The sequence below is a fragment of the Marmota flaviventris genome, chromosome 1 (genome assembly GCF_047511675.1).
Source record: "Marmota flaviventris isolate mMarFla1 chromosome 1, mMarFla1.hap1, whole genome shotgun sequence".
NCBI lineage: Eukaryota > Metazoa > Chordata > Mammalia > Rodentia > Sciuridae > Marmota > Marmota flaviventris.
This window is the reverse complement of record NC_092498.1, coordinates 81,809,614-81,829,949: the sequence shown is the minus strand read 5'-3', so window position 1 is coordinate 81,829,949 and position 20,336 is coordinate 81,809,614. Positions and strand designations below refer to the sequence as shown.

Below are 20,336 nucleotides of genomic sequence, written 5' to 3'. Positions count from 1 at the left end.
TCCTACCATCCCCTCAAGAGATTAGGGACAAGAACTGGTTTCTACAGATCTACCGGCTAAAGGGTATGTTGGAAGGAGGGGCATGTACACACCAGGGCTCAGCACCATGGGCAGAGGCAAGAAAGAACATTTTGCTCCTGTGATTGCCGGCCCATTCCCCACTTCACCCTGGATGTCATTATCACACCTACCACAACCCCTCCTCCCTTGAGCTAGGTGCCATTTTACCCCCGGATGTTCTCCCACTGTCCTGGGTAGTTTTGTTGTCTGGCTCCTACCTCACCATCTCCAGCCCCATTCCTGGCCATCACTGACAGGAATGTTCTGTGTGTAGCTCTCATCACCATGACATGGGAATGTGTTTTATGCTTAACACCATAATTGCTGTCTTCATTATCACTGCATACCAATGGCAGGGCAGTCTCTGGTACTTTTTCAATGCCCTCCAGCTAAAGACCACCAGTTGGGTTTATTGCTTGTTGGAGTGAGGATCTTGACCCTCAAACCAGGGGGAACCATGGGGCATCTCAGTAGGAGGGTGCTAGAAGAAAGCACTTGTAAGATTTGGGTGTGTATTAGGTGAGCTTGGGAACCCTTAAGGAAGTGAGATTTTGCTCTGGACTAGATGCTGTTAAGAAGCAGGGATAACTTCAGGACTGAATATGGTACTCAATCTTACCCTCACCTTGGAGGGCAGAGTAGGGCAAAGCTACAGCTGTCACTGAAAAAAGAACAGTCACTCACATTATTTGGGCTTTTGAGTATATTGTGGGATGGACCATGTTCATGCCTATGTTCAGATATGATTGCTGAGTGGCTGTGTTTTTGTCCTGTGTCCCATCATGGTCACACAGTGGTTTAGTCTGGTGTTGATTCTCTACTAAATCACTATCAACAGAATACCAAGTCCTAACTACTAGTGCCAGGCCAGCTTCCAGCTGTCAGGATCTGAAAATATAGGGAAGAAAACACAAAAGTTGGGTTTTTTCCCCCTATTCTCTCACTCAGCAACCTACTCAGACTTATGACCAAATATGCCGGAGTTTTCCCCATACTCCAAGCAGGGATTCTGCAATGAACACCAGCTCATTGATGTCCTGCAGTGGAGCTGGGTTCTGACACTGTGTACCTGGAGACAGCATCAGATCCCACAGGTTGAGAGCCGAGTCCTCCAAGGCTGCCTCCAACTTTTGATGCCAGTTACAAGCTTCAGGATGCCTGTGCTTCTGACCTATTGGCTATAAACTGGGGTGCCTACAATCCCCTCACTGGATTCAATTAATTTTCTAGAGTGGCTCATATAAATCAGGAGAACATGCTTACTAGTTTATTGTAAAGGATCTTTTAAAGAATATGAATGAGCAGTCAGGTGAAAAGATGCACAGGACAAGGTCTGGAAGGGTCCCCAGCACAGGAGCATCCTCCCCTGAGGAGTTGAGATGCACCACCTTCCTGGAATATGGGTGAATTTCTGTTTGCCTTCCTAGAAGCCCCTTGAACTCGGTCCTTCTGGGGTTTTCTGGAGGCTTCCTTACGTAGGTATAATTAATTAAGTCATTGACCATTGATGACCAACTCCATCTTCAGCCCTTCCCCTCCTCTGAGGTAGAGGCTGTGGCTGTGAGTCCCAGCCCTCTGAGTTGGTGGTTGGTGCCCTTGGCAAACAGCCCCCCATGGTGTGGTTATTTAGGGACTTTCCCAAATGTACCTCATTAACATAAACTCTGGAAGTATTCTGGAGCTGCTTTTGGAACCAAGGACAAAAGGCCACCAAATACTTTAATTAAAGATATTCTTAGAGTTGCCCTCAAACAGGAAATTATAAAGGTGAACAGGAGCTGTAAGTCAGAAACCATGGAAAAGATTCAAGACATGTGTATCTCACAGGGCGGTTCCTTTCTTCCTCTTCACCACTCAGATCTGCTCTACTTCAGGCATTGGCTCCTCAAGGCCTGCACTGAAGCCCCCATGAGGAGTGGTCCCCAGCCCCTCAGAGTTCACAACTCAACAACACTTTCCGCAGCCAGACAGAGGCCCTGTGGTGATGAGGTCTTTCCCTGAAGTGCTCCAGCCCCTCCATCATCTCTCCCTCTCCTTCACCAGTCCAGGGTGGCCCCTCCATCTGTTTTCCTCTCAGGCTCCTGAGCTCTTAAAGCAGAAAGTCATCAAACCAGGTTTTGTAGCCTCAGCAGTCTGCAAAGCTGCATGGCAATCCTTTTTTCATAACTAGTTTATCTCTTGTTACGCGCCCTGAAGCCACTTTTCCAGTAATGTCCTCTTCAGGCCACCAATTTCACCTCACCCCTTTTAGAAGATGCCTCAGTTCCCACTCTACCAAGAGGATAGGGGCCCTCATGCGATCAACCTCAGCTTCCTTATTCCCTAACCTACATCCTCAGCTTTCTGAAAGGAAGACATCTGTCCCTTTTCTAGCCTGATCCTCCACTTGTGTTCCTCATTCTGTCAGCTCTTCCCTCTGTCCCCTTCCCACCTCAGTGCTTTCCCCATCTGCACCACCCCCTTTCCTCCATAATGAAACCCCCAGAGGCTGTTCCACCTCTGTTCCCGTCCTCCTTGGTCCACTCTGCCTTAACACTTGCTCTTCCCCTTCTTGACCTAAAGGGATCCCCTCCTCGCCTTTTCTTAGGTTAACTGTCTTGGTCAACTTTACAAGGTCAGGCCATCTTTTTCCTTACTGACTTGTCTTGGTTTTGTTCTTTGTAGTCTCAAAAACAAGAGGTTTTCCCTGGGACTCTGATATTCTCGCCCTTTACCCTTCACCTCGCTCTCTTTTTTCTTCTAACTGCCTACTAAACATCTCCCGCATGGTGTCTTATCAGTAATAAAACATCAGCTGTCTGAAACAGACTGCTCCGTCTTCCCATAAGCAATCTTCTACACATCTTTTTCTCATTTGGTGGCGTTCCCATTCTCTTGATCACCATAGTTTTTCTTCAACTGCCAAATCCTGAGGGTTCTACCTTTTCCTTTTTTTTCTTGCAATTGGAAACATTCTAGTATGCTCACCAAACTATGCTTAGGTTGCCATGGAACATATTAACTTAGTTAAGAACAGGGTACTTTTCTTACTCATCTTGGCCTGCCACATGGTATCCATCACCATGGACGTCCTATCTAAAGGAGGCCCTTTCTATTTGTTGACTTAATGACTGTCGATTAAGTGGGGTTTTCTTTTTTTGTTTAGTTTGGGTTTTTGTTTATTTGTTTGGTACTGGGGATTGAAGCCGGGGGAACTGAAATGCATCCCCAGTCCTTTTTGTACTTTTTTATTTTGAAACAGGGTCTTACTAAGTTGCTGGGGCTGACCTCAAACTTGCAATCCTCTTGCCTCAGTCTCCCAAGTTGCTGGGATTACAGGGGTGCACTACCACACCTGACTCCATTAAGTGTTTTAACATTTTTCATACATTTCATGAAGTATTTGTCATTGAACATATTTTCCACGATAGCTCTCTTAGTACTTTTACTCTTAACAAAGCAAGCACCAGAATAAAATTTCATACCCAGAACCTCAATTATGGTACTTCTGCCCTTTTTCAACATGAGAAATTTTTTAAGGGTATATGGGTCATTAGCATTCATTTAACTTTCCTTCCCCAGAGCTCGACATAATGCATAGGATTATTATGTTTTCATGGCAATTTTTTGATAACTTACATCTCCCTTCATTCATTGATTTTTCTGCTTTTTCTCTTCTTTATTTTTAACAGGTTTTCAAAATAGAACCTATTACAATGACATAAGGTGCTATTGATAGTACATCAGTCTGATTCAGCTAATGCCCTGCCCAGTAGAGTATGGCTGCTGTGCACAGCCATGTAATACACGTCAGTTGCACAGACATTAGAGAAGCCCTCCCATCCATATGTATGCACGTGGCCTGCGGAAGTTAATAATGCCATATATCACGTGCGTGTAGAATGTAAAACGTACTTCGGAATGACAACAGTCATATAAAATGAATATTGGCTCACGACTAGAGGAAACCCAGGGAAAGATTTTTATCCTTTCAAATCACACAATTATTTGTCTGTGGGTTTTAGTATCCCAGACCTTCATTCCTTTTTTTTTTTTTTCCTTTCTGGTCAATATATGCCTTTCTCTCTAGCCACTTTATTTTACTTCAGCCACATGGATAACAAAAGAACTGCTTCAGAGAAATGAAAGATAGCAATTACACATTGGTATTCATGTTACGGGAGTCACACTGCCGTCCTCAGGGAGTTGAACAATGAATATCCAACATTAATTGCCACAGAAACTGTGCGTCTGACCTTGCTGAAATGTAATACATCAGTTTTACATAGTAAAATTATTTGCCACTAAAAGATTTTCAAAGAATCATCATAAAATTAAACTACTGTTTAGAATGACCAATACTGATTGTTTTTAAGAAAATCTGTGAGGATTTAAATGACTGGATCACTGCATTTCTTAAAAATCAGAACACCAGGAGTTAAAATCACAATATTATTGATTTGATTGGTAATTATGACAAGATTAGTGCCTTTCTATTCTTATAAAAGGTGAATAAATCATTGGTATCCCTGATTGGCCTATAGAAGCAATTAATAAGGCAAAATGGATATGGCACTTTCTGGCCATCAGGGGTGGGGATAACCTCCTTTAGGTTTGTACCTGATTAATAGGATTTTTCTGTCAATAGCAGAAACATGCTAAAAATCTTAACCCATGTTCAAAAAGGTGGCATCATTTTTAAGGTGAAACCTACATACTTTTACCTTTTTTTCAAATCATCAAAAGTATAGAAGTTAGGTTTTCTTACATGCATCTTCATGATTCTCTGTCCTGGGCTATCTTATCCTTCCTGGGTATTGCACATTGGGAGTTTCACACTAAACCCTCTGGAAGTGTTCATCGCTCAGAGTTGTGTCCACACTGCTGGGTCAGCAGGGAGCGTCCTCTGCAACTGAGCCACGTCAGCGGGCCACACTGGCTCTGGGCTGTGGAAGCTGTGTGTGCAGAAATGAATGATGGTTCAGCCTTCTCTCCTTTTAAAAAGGGACTGAGGTGAAGAAAGTCAGTGCAGCCACCCATGACATCCAAATTTCAGCCTCGATAAGATTCTAACTAGAGATCCATTTTTTGTTTTTATGCTGGCAAAACAAGCACATGATAAATTTGAAGACCATCTGGGGCGGGAGGGGGGACTATCTGAATGATTAAATGGGTAGTTTTCAAGTAAGGCTGTGCTCATTCTTTAGTGTTTAAATAATGTATATTTTTATATGATTTCCACGATTTTTTAAAGAGTGTTTAAAAACATTAACCAGGTAAAAGAGAAGTCATATGCAGTTAGTATGTTGTGCTTTTTTAAACTTTGAATTTTGTGTTCTCTAATTCAAATTGTTCAGATAGTTTAAATGAACTCTTTGAATCCCAACTCTCATCCTCCCTATTTCTTTTAAGGTATTTGTGTCGCTCTACTGCTTTATGTTTCTATGGAACTTGAGTCTGGATTCTGTATATTAGAGGGAGACTCTTGGCCCTACTCCTGATTTCTTCCAAATCTTTAAAAGAAATGGTGCTGTAAAGCTAGCACATGCAACTCTAGTTAGCTCCTTCTTAATTTTCTCTTCTTCTTTCCCTCTCCCATCCATCACTCCTGTCCACAATTAAAGCAAGATGATGAAGTGACGACTGTTCAGGTTAAAGAGCAAGACCAGACCGTCCTGCTGCTGAGGAAAGTGCGCGGCTGTGGCCCTGCCCCCACCGCTGGGAGTGCGGAGAGCGATTGGAGGTGAGAGTTTCCCCTGCAGCCGCGCAGGCACGCGCTCCCAGTTTCCTTCCCTGCTGCCTTCTCTTCCCCTCGCTCCATCTCACTCGCTCTCTGCCTCCTCTACCCTCCCTCCCTCTCTTTTCTCTCCGCCTCTCGCCTCTCCAGTTCTAGCTGACTGCAGAGCTCTTAGCAGCCAGATGGACTCAGTTCCCAGTGAAAGGACAGGGATGGCAAGATCTTTTAGCATTTAGGGGATGCCTTTGTTAGTAACCGTTCACAATGGGCAGCTCCCGGCTGAGAGTCTTTGACCCTCATCTAGAGAGGAAAGATTCAGCGGTGCTCTCAGACCGAGAGCTGCCCTTGCCTACCTTCGATGTGCCTTATTTCAAATACATCGACGAAGAGGATGAGGATGATGAATGGAGCAGCCGCTCGCAGTCTTCCACCGAGGATGACTCAGTGGACTCTCTGCTCTCTGACAGATACGTGGTGGTGTCGGGAACCCCAGAGAAGATCTTGGAGCACCTTTTGAATGACTTGCACCTGGAGGAAGTCCAGGACAAAGAAACAGGTAAGGCAAGGGGTGTCTCCTGCTTCCAGACTTGCAGGAAGCTGCTGATGCCCTTGTCAGTATCCTTAGGGGCGAGGCTCCCACTGTTGGCTGAAACCAGGTGGGATGAAATAGCATATGCTTTGTGTGCCTCCCCCTTTGCCCTGTGCTGTTTTGTTTAAATCCAGTAAATGGACACATGTAGTTCCCAAGCAGCTGCCTGGGAAGTAACTGTACAAAGAACATGATATGAAGGGGGATGTTCTTATTTCTTTGGTAATTTTTACTAAATCTTACCTAAAGGCAACTGGCAAAAGGCCAGTGTTCTATAGCCCTTGTGCAGTGGAAAGAAATACAAGGGGAGGAAGGTTAGCAGACATTTACCTGGTGTGTAGGAGATGCTGAACTGGGGGCAGCAGCTTCCCTGCTGAAATGTCAACAATTACTGCAACTACTCAGCAGCTATATGCTCAGCAGCAACTTCTGCTTTTTTTCCAAGTGGTTTACAAACTGCTGCTCAGAGCAAGCCCTGGGGTGCAGAAAATGATACTCAGCTTTCCAGACAAGAAACTATAATTCACTAGAGCCTTATTGATCAGACTTGTCCTTTTTTATTCGACCTGAGAGAAAAATACCCATTTAGCTTTTTCATCCATGCACTTTTGAAAACACTACTACTCCATTTATAAAATGATTTACCCATAATTTCCTTTATCAGGGCAGGGAGAGCACTTGCTTCTCTGATGCAGAATTTGCAATTTGTTCCAGCCTGGAGCAGTTATTCCAGTGAATGGGACTCTGGTGTTGGCCTGAATTTTACAACTTGATCCCCTCACTAAAATGTACTTTTTGTGGCTACCATAGCACCTGTGACACCCATACTTTGCAAAACCAATTGCATCAAGAAAAGAGAGCTGCAGGTTGTATTAGTACAAAATATCTACTTAGGTTTTTACCATGCAGAAGGGATGGTAAAATTCAGTCTCCTTGAATCCCTGTAGTATTTTTTGTTTGTTTGTTTGTTTGTGGAAGGGAAGAGGGTTACTGAGGATTGAACCCTGGGCCTAGACAAGCACTCTTACCACTGAGCTACCTCCCCAGTCCTGTTTTTTTTATTTTGAAACAAGGTGTCACTGTGTTGTCCAGGCTGGCCTCAAACTTGAGATACTCCTGCCTCAGCCTCCTGAGTACAGCAAAGACTATAGTTGTGTGCACCATGCCCAGCATCAGTAGTTTTGTTTGAACATGAGTGATGGCTAGATCTATATTACATTACAAAGGTCAATAAGAGAAGCAATGTGTGAAATATGTGAATGGGTTTAAAAAAAAAAAAGCAAGTGATTCAATCACGTATCCTACAATAATGTTATTGTCAATTTCAAAATTCAAATGAATATTTGGCATTTAATTGGGAAAATCAATAGCTCTCCCTTATATACAACAAAATAAGCTAAAAGAAAAGTATTGTTGTGGCACTTTCTGGGTTGTTTTGTATGTTTGCACATTAATATTTCATGCATTTAAGCACTATTCCCATGTTCTGCTTCATCAGGCACAATTATCATGGAACTGGGCATACTTTCCCACATAATGATTGCCAGACTACTTTACACAGGTGGTTTGCACTTAAAAGGCAGGAAGTTGCCTGTCATGGAAAGAGAACAGTATACTTTAAATGTGGTAGAGCTTTGGAGGTGTTGGATGCTTTCTGCTGCTTAGTATCATAAGCATAGAAATTATTTAATTTGAATTCTTTTTTTCTTACTACTTGTCATTAGTTTGTGTTCTCTCTCTCCACCCCACCTTGCCCATTTCTTTGAGGTGCTAAAGATGGAAACCAGGACCTGGTGCAAGTTAGACAGGTGCTCTACCACTGAGCTGTACCCTCAGCCCATCCTCTTTACTTTTGAGAAAAATGGCCCAGGTGCTCACTAACAGGTTGGCCATTTAACAGGGAATGTCTTATCACCTTTATTACTGTTACTAATGCCAGCAATTGCTTCCTGTTGGGAATGGGGATGCACATGGTGTCTAGTGATTTTTATTCTCAATTATACCAACCCTGAGGTCAAATATTTCACTTTGGCCACCTGCACACAAAGCAGAGGATCAGGACTCAGTGATTTGACCCACACAGCCCTGACCTAAGTAGAGCAGGAGGGGGCTAGTCAGGGTCAGTCCCACCTGATTGCTGCTCATTTCCTTAGACATTGAGGGGTAGACACACATGAAACTTCAGTTTTATAGAGACATTGGAGAGTAAAAATAATAGCAACTTTCCTCCCATCAAAGGATAATTTGATAAAAAGGAAAAAGTCAACTTTGGAGAGAGTTATGTGCATAGAAAAGGGACACCTAAGTGGAAGTCTCATGTAGCTTTTCAAAACTTTAAGCCTACGGCTTGGAGAAAATACAACTGAAAAGCTATCATGTAGCTTTTTGTTGATAAAATTTTAGAAAACAAAATTTTGCATGTACATTGAAGAAAAGTGCTTATTCATTTGCACTAGTTAGAATACTAAATGAATGGTATATTTCAAGTCATTGAGGCCCCTTGCCATTGACTGAGGTGAGTTCTAGTTCTTTATCTTGGGGGTGGCCGGCAGGCTCATTATCAGAGGCCTGTGTGTGCAAGAGCCTAATCGAGCTGCATAAACCATATGGAAGACAGATGGAGGGAAATGAGAAGGGGCTGCAATAAAAGCCTGCAGCAGCATTTTTATGTTCCTGAGCGCCCCTTTTAGTGAGGTAGAGCCATATGGGGCCAGGGGAGCCATATGGTGGCCCCTCCACATGGCCCTGGTGGCAATGAGGAGGAAAGTATGGGAAGAAATAAATGGTCCTAGAAGCTGGGATGAGCCTGTTCTGGATTCTTACATCCCAACATTCCTGTACCCACCAGAGACTGGGGAAGACAACCAAGAAAGAGATGCTATTTTCCCTTCTGTTTCCCACAAAAGGCACTTAGTTGTGAAAATGTAGGCCCAGACCCCAATAGAGGAGGTCTTCTATGCTCACACAGGACAATTGATATTAATATACAAATAGAAAAGTTTACTGAATTGAATGGAATCAAAAGATGCATGCCAGACTTTTGAGATAAAGTGTTTATTTCTGTTGCTACTTGAATTGAGAATAGAATAGAAACAATTCAATAATTCATACAGTACTCTACCGCCAAATCAAGCTGAGTTTTAAAGGCAAAAATTGTTATAGGGATGCTGAAAAGCAGCCTACTAATGACTTTTATAAATGATTTGACATCCACCTACCATATCTACTTTCAAGCCCATCTGCAGACTTTGCCTTCCTGGTAGTACCAGGCACAGGGAGTCCTCCAGGGATACCTGTGGAATAAAGAGTGAGTGAGTCCCTCTAAACTCTTAAATAGAAGAAAGGAGAATGCTGGTAGGGAACAGGTAAACCAACCAAGCATTTAGATCTTCCTTTGCAACCAACTTTGAAATCTTCTTTCGTCTAGTACTTTCTCTTCTGTTTACTCATTTAGCAATAATACTTACAAATAGCAAACAGCACTAAAATTCTTTATAATCTAAACTTTTGAGCATTTTTTTCCTTTCTACCATATAGTTCTTCATTTTTTTTGAAATGGAAAAACTGAAACTGACCATTAGATGTTTATTTGTGAATGTGGAAAGTGATTGAAGTTGTCAAAGATTTCCCTTTTCTTTCAGGGTTCAGGTTCTGACTTGAAACATTTTAGATTGTTAGAGAAAAATGAAGCAGTTTCTGCAGCTCTATCTTTTATCTTCTCAGAAATAGGGCAGGCATCATCGGGGCACTCTCAGCCCACGAGAATTACAGGGAAGGCAAGACTGAAAAAAAACAGGGAGCTGTGAGTAGAGGGGCTGCAGGGAGGAAGGTGCCCGATGAGAACCAGCCAGCTCTTCCCGGGGGTCCCAGTGGTGTCCCCCTTGACACCTTTTCCCTTCCCTGGAGAGGATAAGTATGTGTGGCTTAGAAATACTTCTGTAGAAAATAATGAGTTCTGTTTTAAAGCAGGGGGGAAGCTGTATCTGATTGATTATATAGAGAAAAACCTTAATACTGATCTTTCTTTTTGAGTATGTGTTGTGATGAGCCTGCCTTAGGAAAAACACAAGACGAAATGTTATTTTCCATTTCCTATTCCCATTTTCTAATTCCTTACTCATCTTTTCGAAGAAAATGCACTTATGATGATAGGCTTCCAAGGAAAACAAGCAAGCAGAGTGAACAAGATAGTCAGAATAGGGAAAGCCTGTGACTGGTTCTCATTAAGCCTGACCTGATTTCTTTAAGGTATGGCTGCTTTTTTTTTTTTTAATCGTTCTGTATATTCTATATTCTATTAATGTGTCCTGGTGTAGACATGTCTGCACAATCTGCCTTGATTGTTCCATGGGTGCCTCAGCGTCGGTGGTTCACTTTTAGCAGCAAGTATTAGGTAGAGCATGTAGTTGAACAAGTGAATCCCTCCCTGCTCCTTTAAGGCTGTAGTTCTGTGGTAGGGCCTGCTTTATAGTATGGAAGTGTCTCCCTTGATAGGGAGAGTCCAGAAGTTTTTGGTGGCCAGCCTGGTGGCTTTTTTGAGCTTTGCACTAGCAGAATTTTGAATAAAGCTAGGACAGATGCCTCATTTTCTCTTAACATTTTATCTCCACCCCTGACAGCACCAGGCCCATAATAAGCCCTTGATATGTGGTTTTTATGGGAGAAAATTAAGAATGCTTTTCTTCTGATCATTGGAAAGATAGAACACAATTTAAGTGATCTCCTTCCTTGCTTGACTTTTAGGATGGAACAGAGCTTCCTCACTCAGGTCATGAAACCATTATAACCCTGTAACAGCAGTCCCTGTTGCAGGACTAAAACTGTTTGAGGGTAGGTAGAGAAAATTTTAGGTAATGGTAAGTCTTTCTATGGTCTTATGCAATTGATACATACTTTAAATTGTCTTGTATTTATATATTTTCTACCCTCCCCCAAGATGTTGGGGACTGAGCCAACGGCCTCGTGCATGCTAGGCAGTGGCTTTACTGCGGAGCAATACCTCCATTCCCTTTTGTTTTTATTTATATCATCATATAACAAACTGACCTGTGTAGCTATCTGTGGCTGCACATGAGCAGCACCAGGGCACTTTTAAACAAATCCCAATATCCAAAGATTCTGACTCAGTAGGCTTGAATAGGGCCCAAGTCTTCCTAGCTTTGACAGCTTCCCAGGTGATGCTAACATGGGACCAGGTTTGGAAACCTCTAAAATAGAACATTGACTGTATCTATTTCACTTCCATCTTTTAAAACACCTACTGTAGGTTTCTAATGTTTTTACATGTACCCTTGCCTCTAAGAGTTAGGGCCATGATTTTCTCCTCCTTCTCCCCCTTCCAATCCCCTCTCCAGGACTCCATGTCCAGCAGCATGTCTACTGATCCCTGGAATCTCTGCATTCTGAAAAGTTTGCAATTCACAAACTGCACTGCTTGTCCTTCTACTATAGTAGTTTTGAGGAAAGGACAAAACTAGAGTCCACACAGCTGTTTGGCTTCTCAGCTCTTGGAATGAGGTGATGATTTAGTGAATGCAACCCATTTGGACTTTACAAGGGTTCTGTTGCCCTACAGAAATCACTGGGTGGCCCTTTGGTCTCATGGCCAAGAATGCTTACTTCTCTTGGAAATAATGTTTCAAGAAAGGAGCAAACACATATAAACAGAGTAGAAAAGGGACTGAAATGAGCTTCTAAAGCTGAGAGTCCCAGATCTGTGCTCCATTAATAAACCAGCCTAAGACCTCAAGCAAGTCATAAGTGAAATGATCTCTGAGGTGTCTTTCATCACTAAGACTCTTGGCTTCAAAGGGTTCTGTGCCCTTTTTTTTTTTTTTTCTTCAAAATATGTCAGAAAGCCACAGAATTCTAGATCCAACAGAGACCTGAGAATGCATGTAGATGACCTCCAGAATCTTCTGGTCATTTTAGGGTAAAAGCACCATGATTTAGCCATCTCATGAGAACTGAGGAAATTAGGACTGACTTCATGATACTTCATTTTGCTGTTGCAGTTTTTCAGCCTCATGGAGCAGTTAGAATGCTGATGGGGTATTGAGCTTGGAATCCAAGGCTCAGTGGCCATACATGGTGGTGATTTAAGTGTGTTTGTATATAACCCTGTCCAATGGGAAACTTTTAAAGTTCCTTTGAGAAATTATGCCATAACATTTCTGAAGAACAGCTTTGATTTATCAGCAGCTAGTAAATTCCATTTGCAGAGTTTTATTACCGACTCATTTTGGGATATTCAGAAATAGTCTATTGCAAGAGAAAAGCTGCAGTTTTCCCCCAGTTATGAAATATACTACATCATATCTCTTGTACTTTCAACTTTACAGACTACTATAAAAAACATAACAGTGCACTTTTAATTTTTGAGTAGTCTCTATATGCACCTGAATGAATACTTTAGAAAACTCTATTTCCTTCCTTCTCTATATAAATATCTTTGACTTAGTACTAGGTAGGACCATTCTAAATGCTAAGGATACAATGGAAAACAATAGACAAATACCTTATCTTCATGGAAGCTTATCTTCTAGGGAAGGGAATTAGAAAATAAATAATAAATGAAAAATACTGCATATTCTAAGATAAATGCTAAGTAGCCAATATTATTACAGACACTAGTTTAGGATAATTACACTCCTGTGTCCTCAAAAAAAGATCATTATCTTGATTAGGATAAAGATTTTGCAAGTGTAGAAATAAGTCAAAACTAATCAAACTGTGTGTTTTAAATCAGGTTTATTTTGTGTCAAATGTAGTTCAATAAAACTTTTTTAAATGAAAAATTATGTTGGCAACAAGATAACTTAATGTATTTAAAGTATTTTAGGAATTAACTTGAAATAAAGCTAAGAGCCAAAAGAAATAGACTAAATTAAAATAAAAGAAATAACATAGGAGAAATAAAAGAAATGTAAAGTATGTACAATTGCCCCAAGTTAGTAAATAGCTGCTGTTAGTGCTGCAGAATCTATGCACATGGAAATGTTTGATAAGGATATCGGCCTTTTACTATCTTAAACTGTGAAAAAAAAAGCTTTCTTCAAAATGAATAACTGAACTGGGATGCACTGAAGGTCTTTTCAGCTTTATGAACCTGTCACTTTTAAATATTAGGTTAATTTTGCTTGCATACATACTAATAAAAAAAATCAGTGGAAGACTGAATTCATTTGCACAAACTCCAGCTGCCCTGGGTGTGCCTGACATGCAGATGATGAGCACCACTGCTCAGCAAAGGCCTGTTTTCCACATAAGCAAAGACTCAAGCAGCTATACATGGTGACAGAACTCCCCGAAATGCTGTCAAGAGAGAACTGCAATAAAAGTGCCCAATTCGAATATGGTTTCTACTTTGCCCTGTCATGTTCATGTTGTGGTTTTTGTTGGGTCTGTTGTGATCTGGTTTTTTGGCAGTTCCCTTAGCTTCTCTCCTGATGACTAATGTGGAGAATGTAATGTGTTTGTCAACCATAATGGAAGCATTGGGAGACTTTATAAATTTATGTTGACAAAGTGAGGAGATAATTAGAGCTGGGTTGAAATGTTCTTTTCATTTGTCTCGTTTTTAAAAGCAGAGGTCCCAGACTGAATGATATTTGAGACAGGCCCCTTCCAGAACTGAAGGCCAGAGTTCAAAGATTATTCAGGACTCCAATTCATTTATCCAAGCCTCATCCCATTAGATGGATCCTTGTGCAGAATAATTGTTGGCATTTCATGACTTTAAGTGCTAGGTAGAAGTTAACTAAGTTGCTTAGGTGATCGAGTGAATGTTTGAATCTGGAAAAGCACCCAGATATACTCCTAGCTTTATTCCAAAAATAATTTGTTAGAGACTAAAATCATGGATTAAATACATAACTGAATTTTTTTTTAAAAAGGGTATTGTCCAACTCAAACTGTACACTCCTCAAATCAGGCCCTTTGCTACTGAATGAACTAATCACCAGAAATGGTGGGGCTCACCTGTAATTCCAGCCTTTTCTAATCCCAGCCACTCAGGAAGCTGAGGCAAGAGGATCACAAGTTCAAGTCCAGCTTCAACAATGTACTGAAATCTGGTCTCAAAAAAAAAAAAAGTTGTGGGTGTAGTTCAGTGGTAGAGTGCCCCTGGATTAAATCCCCTTACCACACACACAAAGAAAAGGTGAATTAATCTCCAGCACAAAAATCTGCTTGTTGATTTCCAGCTCTGAGCAGGAAAGCCAGCTAATTGCTTCAAAATGCTTAAAAAAAAGAGGGGCTGGGGTTGTGTCTCGGTGGCAGAGCGCTCGCCTAGCGTGTGCGAGGCCCTGGGTTCGATCCTCAGAACCACATAAAAACAAATAAATGAAATAAAGATATTGTGTCCAACTAAGAAATAAATATTAAAAAAAAAAAAGAGGGAGAGGGATTCTAGCTGACATCCTATCAGACCACTCAGATAAGTGACTGAAAACTAGATTTGCCTTTGGATTTCATTTAAGATGTTCATCTTCTGGGTTAATCTATTTGCACCACCTATTAACATGCAATATTATGTATGATAACAGGGGAATTGATGCTTTAACACTGCTAGTAGATTGTGGGTTCATTAATACCCTTGTTGGTAATGAAGCAAGGTGAAATGAAGTGAGACTGAGCTGAAGTATAAGATCATTAACATACACTGACTAATAATGGAAATGTGGACAAATTCATTACAGCATAACCAATGGGCAAAGGAAGATGTTTAATGGATAAGGCTGTGATAAGTAGGTGTGCAGCATACCTTTCAGGGAAATTGTGCCTCTTTAGAATGAGAGTGGATCCATCATTTGGATGCGTTTTTCAAAATTGCATCGTTTTCATGTTTACTCCATGCTTTTGCTACAGTTTATAGTCTGAATTTTAATTTGATTTTGCAAATAATTTCAGCATGAATGATTATAAAAAAATGTAATAGTTTTCCAACGAGTGTCAAGTTTTCAGTGAAATGCAGGGCCATTTATGCATGTTTACCCAATATTTGTAGTGCACTATGTAGAGATGAACATTTTCATTCAATGTTTAATTTTATATTCTCTTTCAGTTTCTCCCCTTGTTTATTTTGTGCCCACTGTTAAAATTTATACATGTGAGTATGTCTCCTTATAAATAAAGTAGAAAATAAAAGCACTGGGCAATTAAAACTGTAATATTTAACCACAGGGAAATTAAAATTAGCTTATCAGATGTGACTTTTGCCATAAAATGGTGACCATTTATAGCAGACTTTGTAAAGAGAAAGTACAGGTGCAAGTCCAGAGCATCCTGGGGACAAATTAAAATATCCTAGTTTCCCTGTGTAAAGGACAGCCATTATGGACGATGTAGAAATGAATGGACTTTCTTCTTTACTCACATTTGCTTTGGGGAGGGGGATGCCAGGAATTGAACCCACTGAGCCATATCCCCATCCCTTTTTTGTATTTTTTGTAGAGAGGGTCTCACTGAGTTGCTTAGTACTTCGCTTTTTTGCTGAGGCTGGCTTTGAACTCACAATCCTCTTGCCTCAGCCTCCCAAGCCACTGGGATTACAGGCATGCACTACTGTGCCAGGCTCACATTTGCACTTTTTATTTACATGTAATTGTTTCACCTAAAAGTCTTTCCCTCCTGTTCAAGCACCCAACTTGATTCCCATTTTTGTTATATAGAGTTCCATGGGTAACCTTGGGTTGTTTTCATAGTTAAGTAAATTTCTAATTTTCTAGACTGGCTGGAGAATAAATTATTGCAAAGAAAATATTGTGGCATACTGAGAGTCACCATAAGTATGTTACATGAATTGTCGATTTTCAGGGATCAAAATATATAAAATTATCTGTTTTCAAATATATAATACAGTGGCCAATCCAAATACTCAACCCAGTGTATCTGATAAGTCACAAAGTTAATGTAAAATTATGGGGTCCCAATAGTAGTCCTCAGTTTTAGTGTTATATAAATAGGACATTGGCTTATGTCTACAGAGTCTCCTTGACATAAAATGAAGGTTGCTTTTTAAAAAAAAAAAACATTTTTTTTTTTGATACCAGGAATTGAATTCAGGGGTGTTTTACCGCTGAGCTACATCTGGATTCCTTTTTATTTTTTGAGACAGGTTATTGCTAAGTTGCTGAGGCTGGCCTCAAACTTGCAATCCTCCTGCCTCAGCCTTCAGAGCCACTAGGATTACAGGCATAGCAGCTGATTGAAGGTTGCTATTGTAACACAAATCCTCTGACTAACTCATCAATTTTCTATCTGTAATTCTTTAGAAAAAATAATCCTTACAGCGTAGTTTTTCAGTTTAGTGGTAGCCAGGGATTTCATTCTTTTAAAAGGAAAATTCTGTTCTCAAATTTTTAAACCATATTTTGTCTGTAAGTTTCACGTCATTTGGCATACTTAATATTGGATTTTAGTAGAAACACATGTTATTTTGTCAGTGCCCTGCTGTATTTCCAGAAGCACCTTTCAAGTCAGGCCTTTCTGAAGGAGCGCATTGAAAGGAGCAACAGAAATTGAAAGGAGACATTCATGAAGACAAGATGCTGTGTCAGTAGTGAGTTTGAGAACTAATAAATAGTTTTAGCACAATGATAGTTTCCCTCTAGCACCAGCAGCTGAAATTACTAGAGGGATGGGGGTGTAGCTCAGGTGTAGAGCACTTGCCGTCGGTGGGTGCAGCCTGGCTTGGATCCCCACACTGGGGGCAAGAAAAATCTTGAAATTGCTTGGGTAAGTCAGAGGTTGAGAAAACTCACTCTCTCCATCTCTTTCTCTGTGTCTCAGAGATCTTGTGTCATCTCTCCAGACAACTGATGGATTTAAAGTGAGTATTTCAGATGTCCTTCTGAATTTTAAAATGCTGTGACATCTTCCTCAATTAAAAGTTAGCATCCTATCAGAAAATGGATATTTAAAACAATGTTTGTGTAACTGTGTATACTTCAGATCATCTTGCAAGTGTGCAGAAGGAATGTTAGCTGATAGCATTTTGTTGAATTATAATCACTGCATGTTAACCTCTCACAGCATGTTTCAATCAAATTATTGCTTCATTTAAAGGTTGCAATGCTACAGATAAGCTTGTACATAAAAGGAATATTCTTTGTGTGGGAGAATTTTTGCCTTTACCTATAATTGAGCTTTTCCTCGTTTCTCTTTGCAGTCTCTCTCACCATAACTGTCCTCTCCCATTTCCCATTATTCTTAGTTTTTGCCCTTGAGGCTTTCTCAATGTACAATTGAAACCATTCTTTTTATTATGTTTGCAACTTTTTCCTGAGCTTAAGGCTGCTACTGGGCTGGCAGTGCTTCCCCTACATCTCAGAAATAAACACAATTAGTCATAATTGTTGCATATGGGTGAACAGATAGCATGGAAAACTAAACCCCAGAAATCCCAATCTTGCCATAATCTAAATGTTGACAGAAAATAATTTTCAGAGCAATTCCCTTTTCTGCTCCAGACTTGGTAGTCTTATCTCTATTCAGCATTTAAGTATATTTGTGAATCCTCTTTTAAATCTTTCAAATGAGCTCTACTTAGTGCAAATATTATAAGTTGAAATTGCCCATTGCATACCTGGCTGGATACTTGTATTTAAATTCTTAGTCTAAAAGTCATCATAGTTTTAGGCATATGGATATATGCATGCTTTATCTTATATCCCTTCCAGTGTGCTTTAAATGTGTCCATTATGAAGAAGGATTCATACAGTATTTAGGGCAACTTAGGTTTCCCCTGTCCCACGTTTTCTTCTGGTCTTGCTTGGTATCATTTATTTTGATTTTGTGTTGCAGATTTATAGATTTCTCAAATCTAGTATCACATCATGTATTTTGTTATGGAAAATAAAAAACCAGAGGGATAGCTCCGTGGCAGAGCATGTATTTAGCATGGACAGGGTCTTGGGTTCAAATCAACACCCATCCTAATTTTGGATTTTCTTTCCAGAGTGGACCATACAAAATGTGACTTCTGAGGTCTTGATTCAATTTGATCTGAATTTGGAGACATTGCAAGCCATTTTTAATAACCACTAATGACACTTGTAGACAATTTGGGTCAGCTCGAATTGTGCCAGAGTTGATTGGCATAGCATGCCTATCTCAGAATTAAGACATTCTACACCATTTGACAGTCTCCTGAAGAGGGAGGTTGTTCTTTCAAAACAAAAACATTTGAGGCGCATGTGTGTTTAGCAGATTCTAGAAATCCATAGTATTGAGATCAGGATAAATCCACAATACCTATTGCTGCTTACATGTTATTTTCCTACTTTTGATAATGGAGAAACTTGAAAAGCAGATTTATTACTGATCACATGCTTGAACCTTTGAAAATGTCGCAGTGTAAATGTATTATTTGTGATTAGGCATGGTGCAGATTGTAGAAAAACTAAGGGTGGTATAAACATGATGTAAATGTATTTTTCTCTCATTTAAAAATAGTTATGGAAAAATGCAGTCCAAAGCTGATCAGACCACCCTGATATTAGCCAGTACTAAGATTCCTTTCAGCTTTTGTCTCTAATATCCCTAGAGTCAGACCTTCATCTGACAGGCTCAGATGGCTAATAGCATGCTGGTCCAGGCAACCCGATGTGGAAACCATGAATATACCTTTCCATCACACTGGCTTCTGAGCCAAAACTTAGTCTTGTGATCACATCTAGCTGCAAGTGAAGTTGGAAAATGCACTGCTCTTTACTTCAAATATCTAGGAAGCAAAATGCCCAGATTCTTAAAGAAATGGAAAATAGCACGAAATTTTGTAATGGAAGTTGTCCTTAGTGATTTTTTTTTGACACTGTAGACCTGAAACCATAATTATATATTTGTTTCTTCAAAGAAACATAAACATTGTGATTTAAAGCATTTAAAAAGCCTACAGAGTGGTTTGGATAAACTCTTATATTCACTTGACCAACTCAATATTTTGGGCAAGGTGACATGCCAGTAATCCGAGCAACTCAGGAGGCTGAGGCAGGAGGATTGCAGGTTAAAGACCAGCACGAACAATTTAGTGAGACCCATCTCATAAAAGAGCTGGGGATGTAGCTCATTGGTAGACTTCCTCTGGGTTCAGTTCCCAGTACTAAAGAAGAAAAATTTAGAATAATCTTGTATATATTAGAATACTAGATTTACTTAACTCTAAAGTACCTCCTCACTTCTGATTTGGGCCATTGAATTCATGTTTGAGAATTCTACATCTTTCACTGCAAAATCCTTAGAATTTTTTATAAAACATACAGATATAAAACATATATGTATCTATAACATATATACATATATATACATATATACGTACGTATATATATGTATATGTATATGTGTATATATATATATATATATATATATATATATATATATATATGAATTAAACCCAGGGGCACTTTACCACTGAGCTACTTGTTAAGTCTCTGAGGCTGGCCTTGAACTTGCAGTCCTCCTCTCTCAGCCTCCTGAGTCTTAGGGATTCTAAGAATGTGCTATCACGCCCAGCTAGAAATATTTTTCATAAAAGAAATTAAACATATCCTAAGGAACACTTAGTATATTTTGCCTTGGAATTTCTTTTTTAAACAAAGACACAAATAAAATGTATTCTAGGAGTAGTTGATAGTGTATAATTCTGTATAATACTATTGTAATATAGTAAGAAATACATATTGGTCTCTGCCCCCTAGCACACAGCTCTAAAAACCATGTGATTTCCTGAGAGATAGAAATGATAGGAGCAACTTTTATTTTAATGTTTAATCTCAGTCCCTGGTTTCTAACACAAGAGCTTCTAAGATCCTTGGATGTATAGAGTGATAAGAGTGTCTTTTTGTATAACTGGTGATCAGGTCCCCCCCGCCATAGCTTCAGGATGGGGGCTGGTCACCACAAAGCCCAAGGCTATCACTGAAAGAGTGGACTGGTTAACACACCCTACCACCTCCAGGGAGGGGAACAGGT

General features: G+C 40.1%; 1 protein-coding gene across 2 annotated transcripts in view; it reads left to right on the top strand.

Annotated features, from left to right (window-relative positions):
- Nucleotides 1–20,336, top strand: part of Rapgef5 (Rap guanine nucleotide exchange factor 5) — a 229,368-nt gene that overhangs the window by 151,595 nt on the left and 57,437 nt on the right. For both annotated transcript variants that reach the window (XM_027932668.2, XM_071613720.1), the window contains exons 10-11: nucleotides 5,664–5,782; nucleotides 6,244–6,332. In XM_027932668.2, the coding sequence (XP_027788469.2) occupies nucleotides 5,664–5,782; nucleotides 6,244–6,332 (208 nt within the window). The remainder of the gene's footprint in view (nucleotides 1–5,663; nucleotides 5,783–6,243; nucleotides 6,333–20,336) is intronic.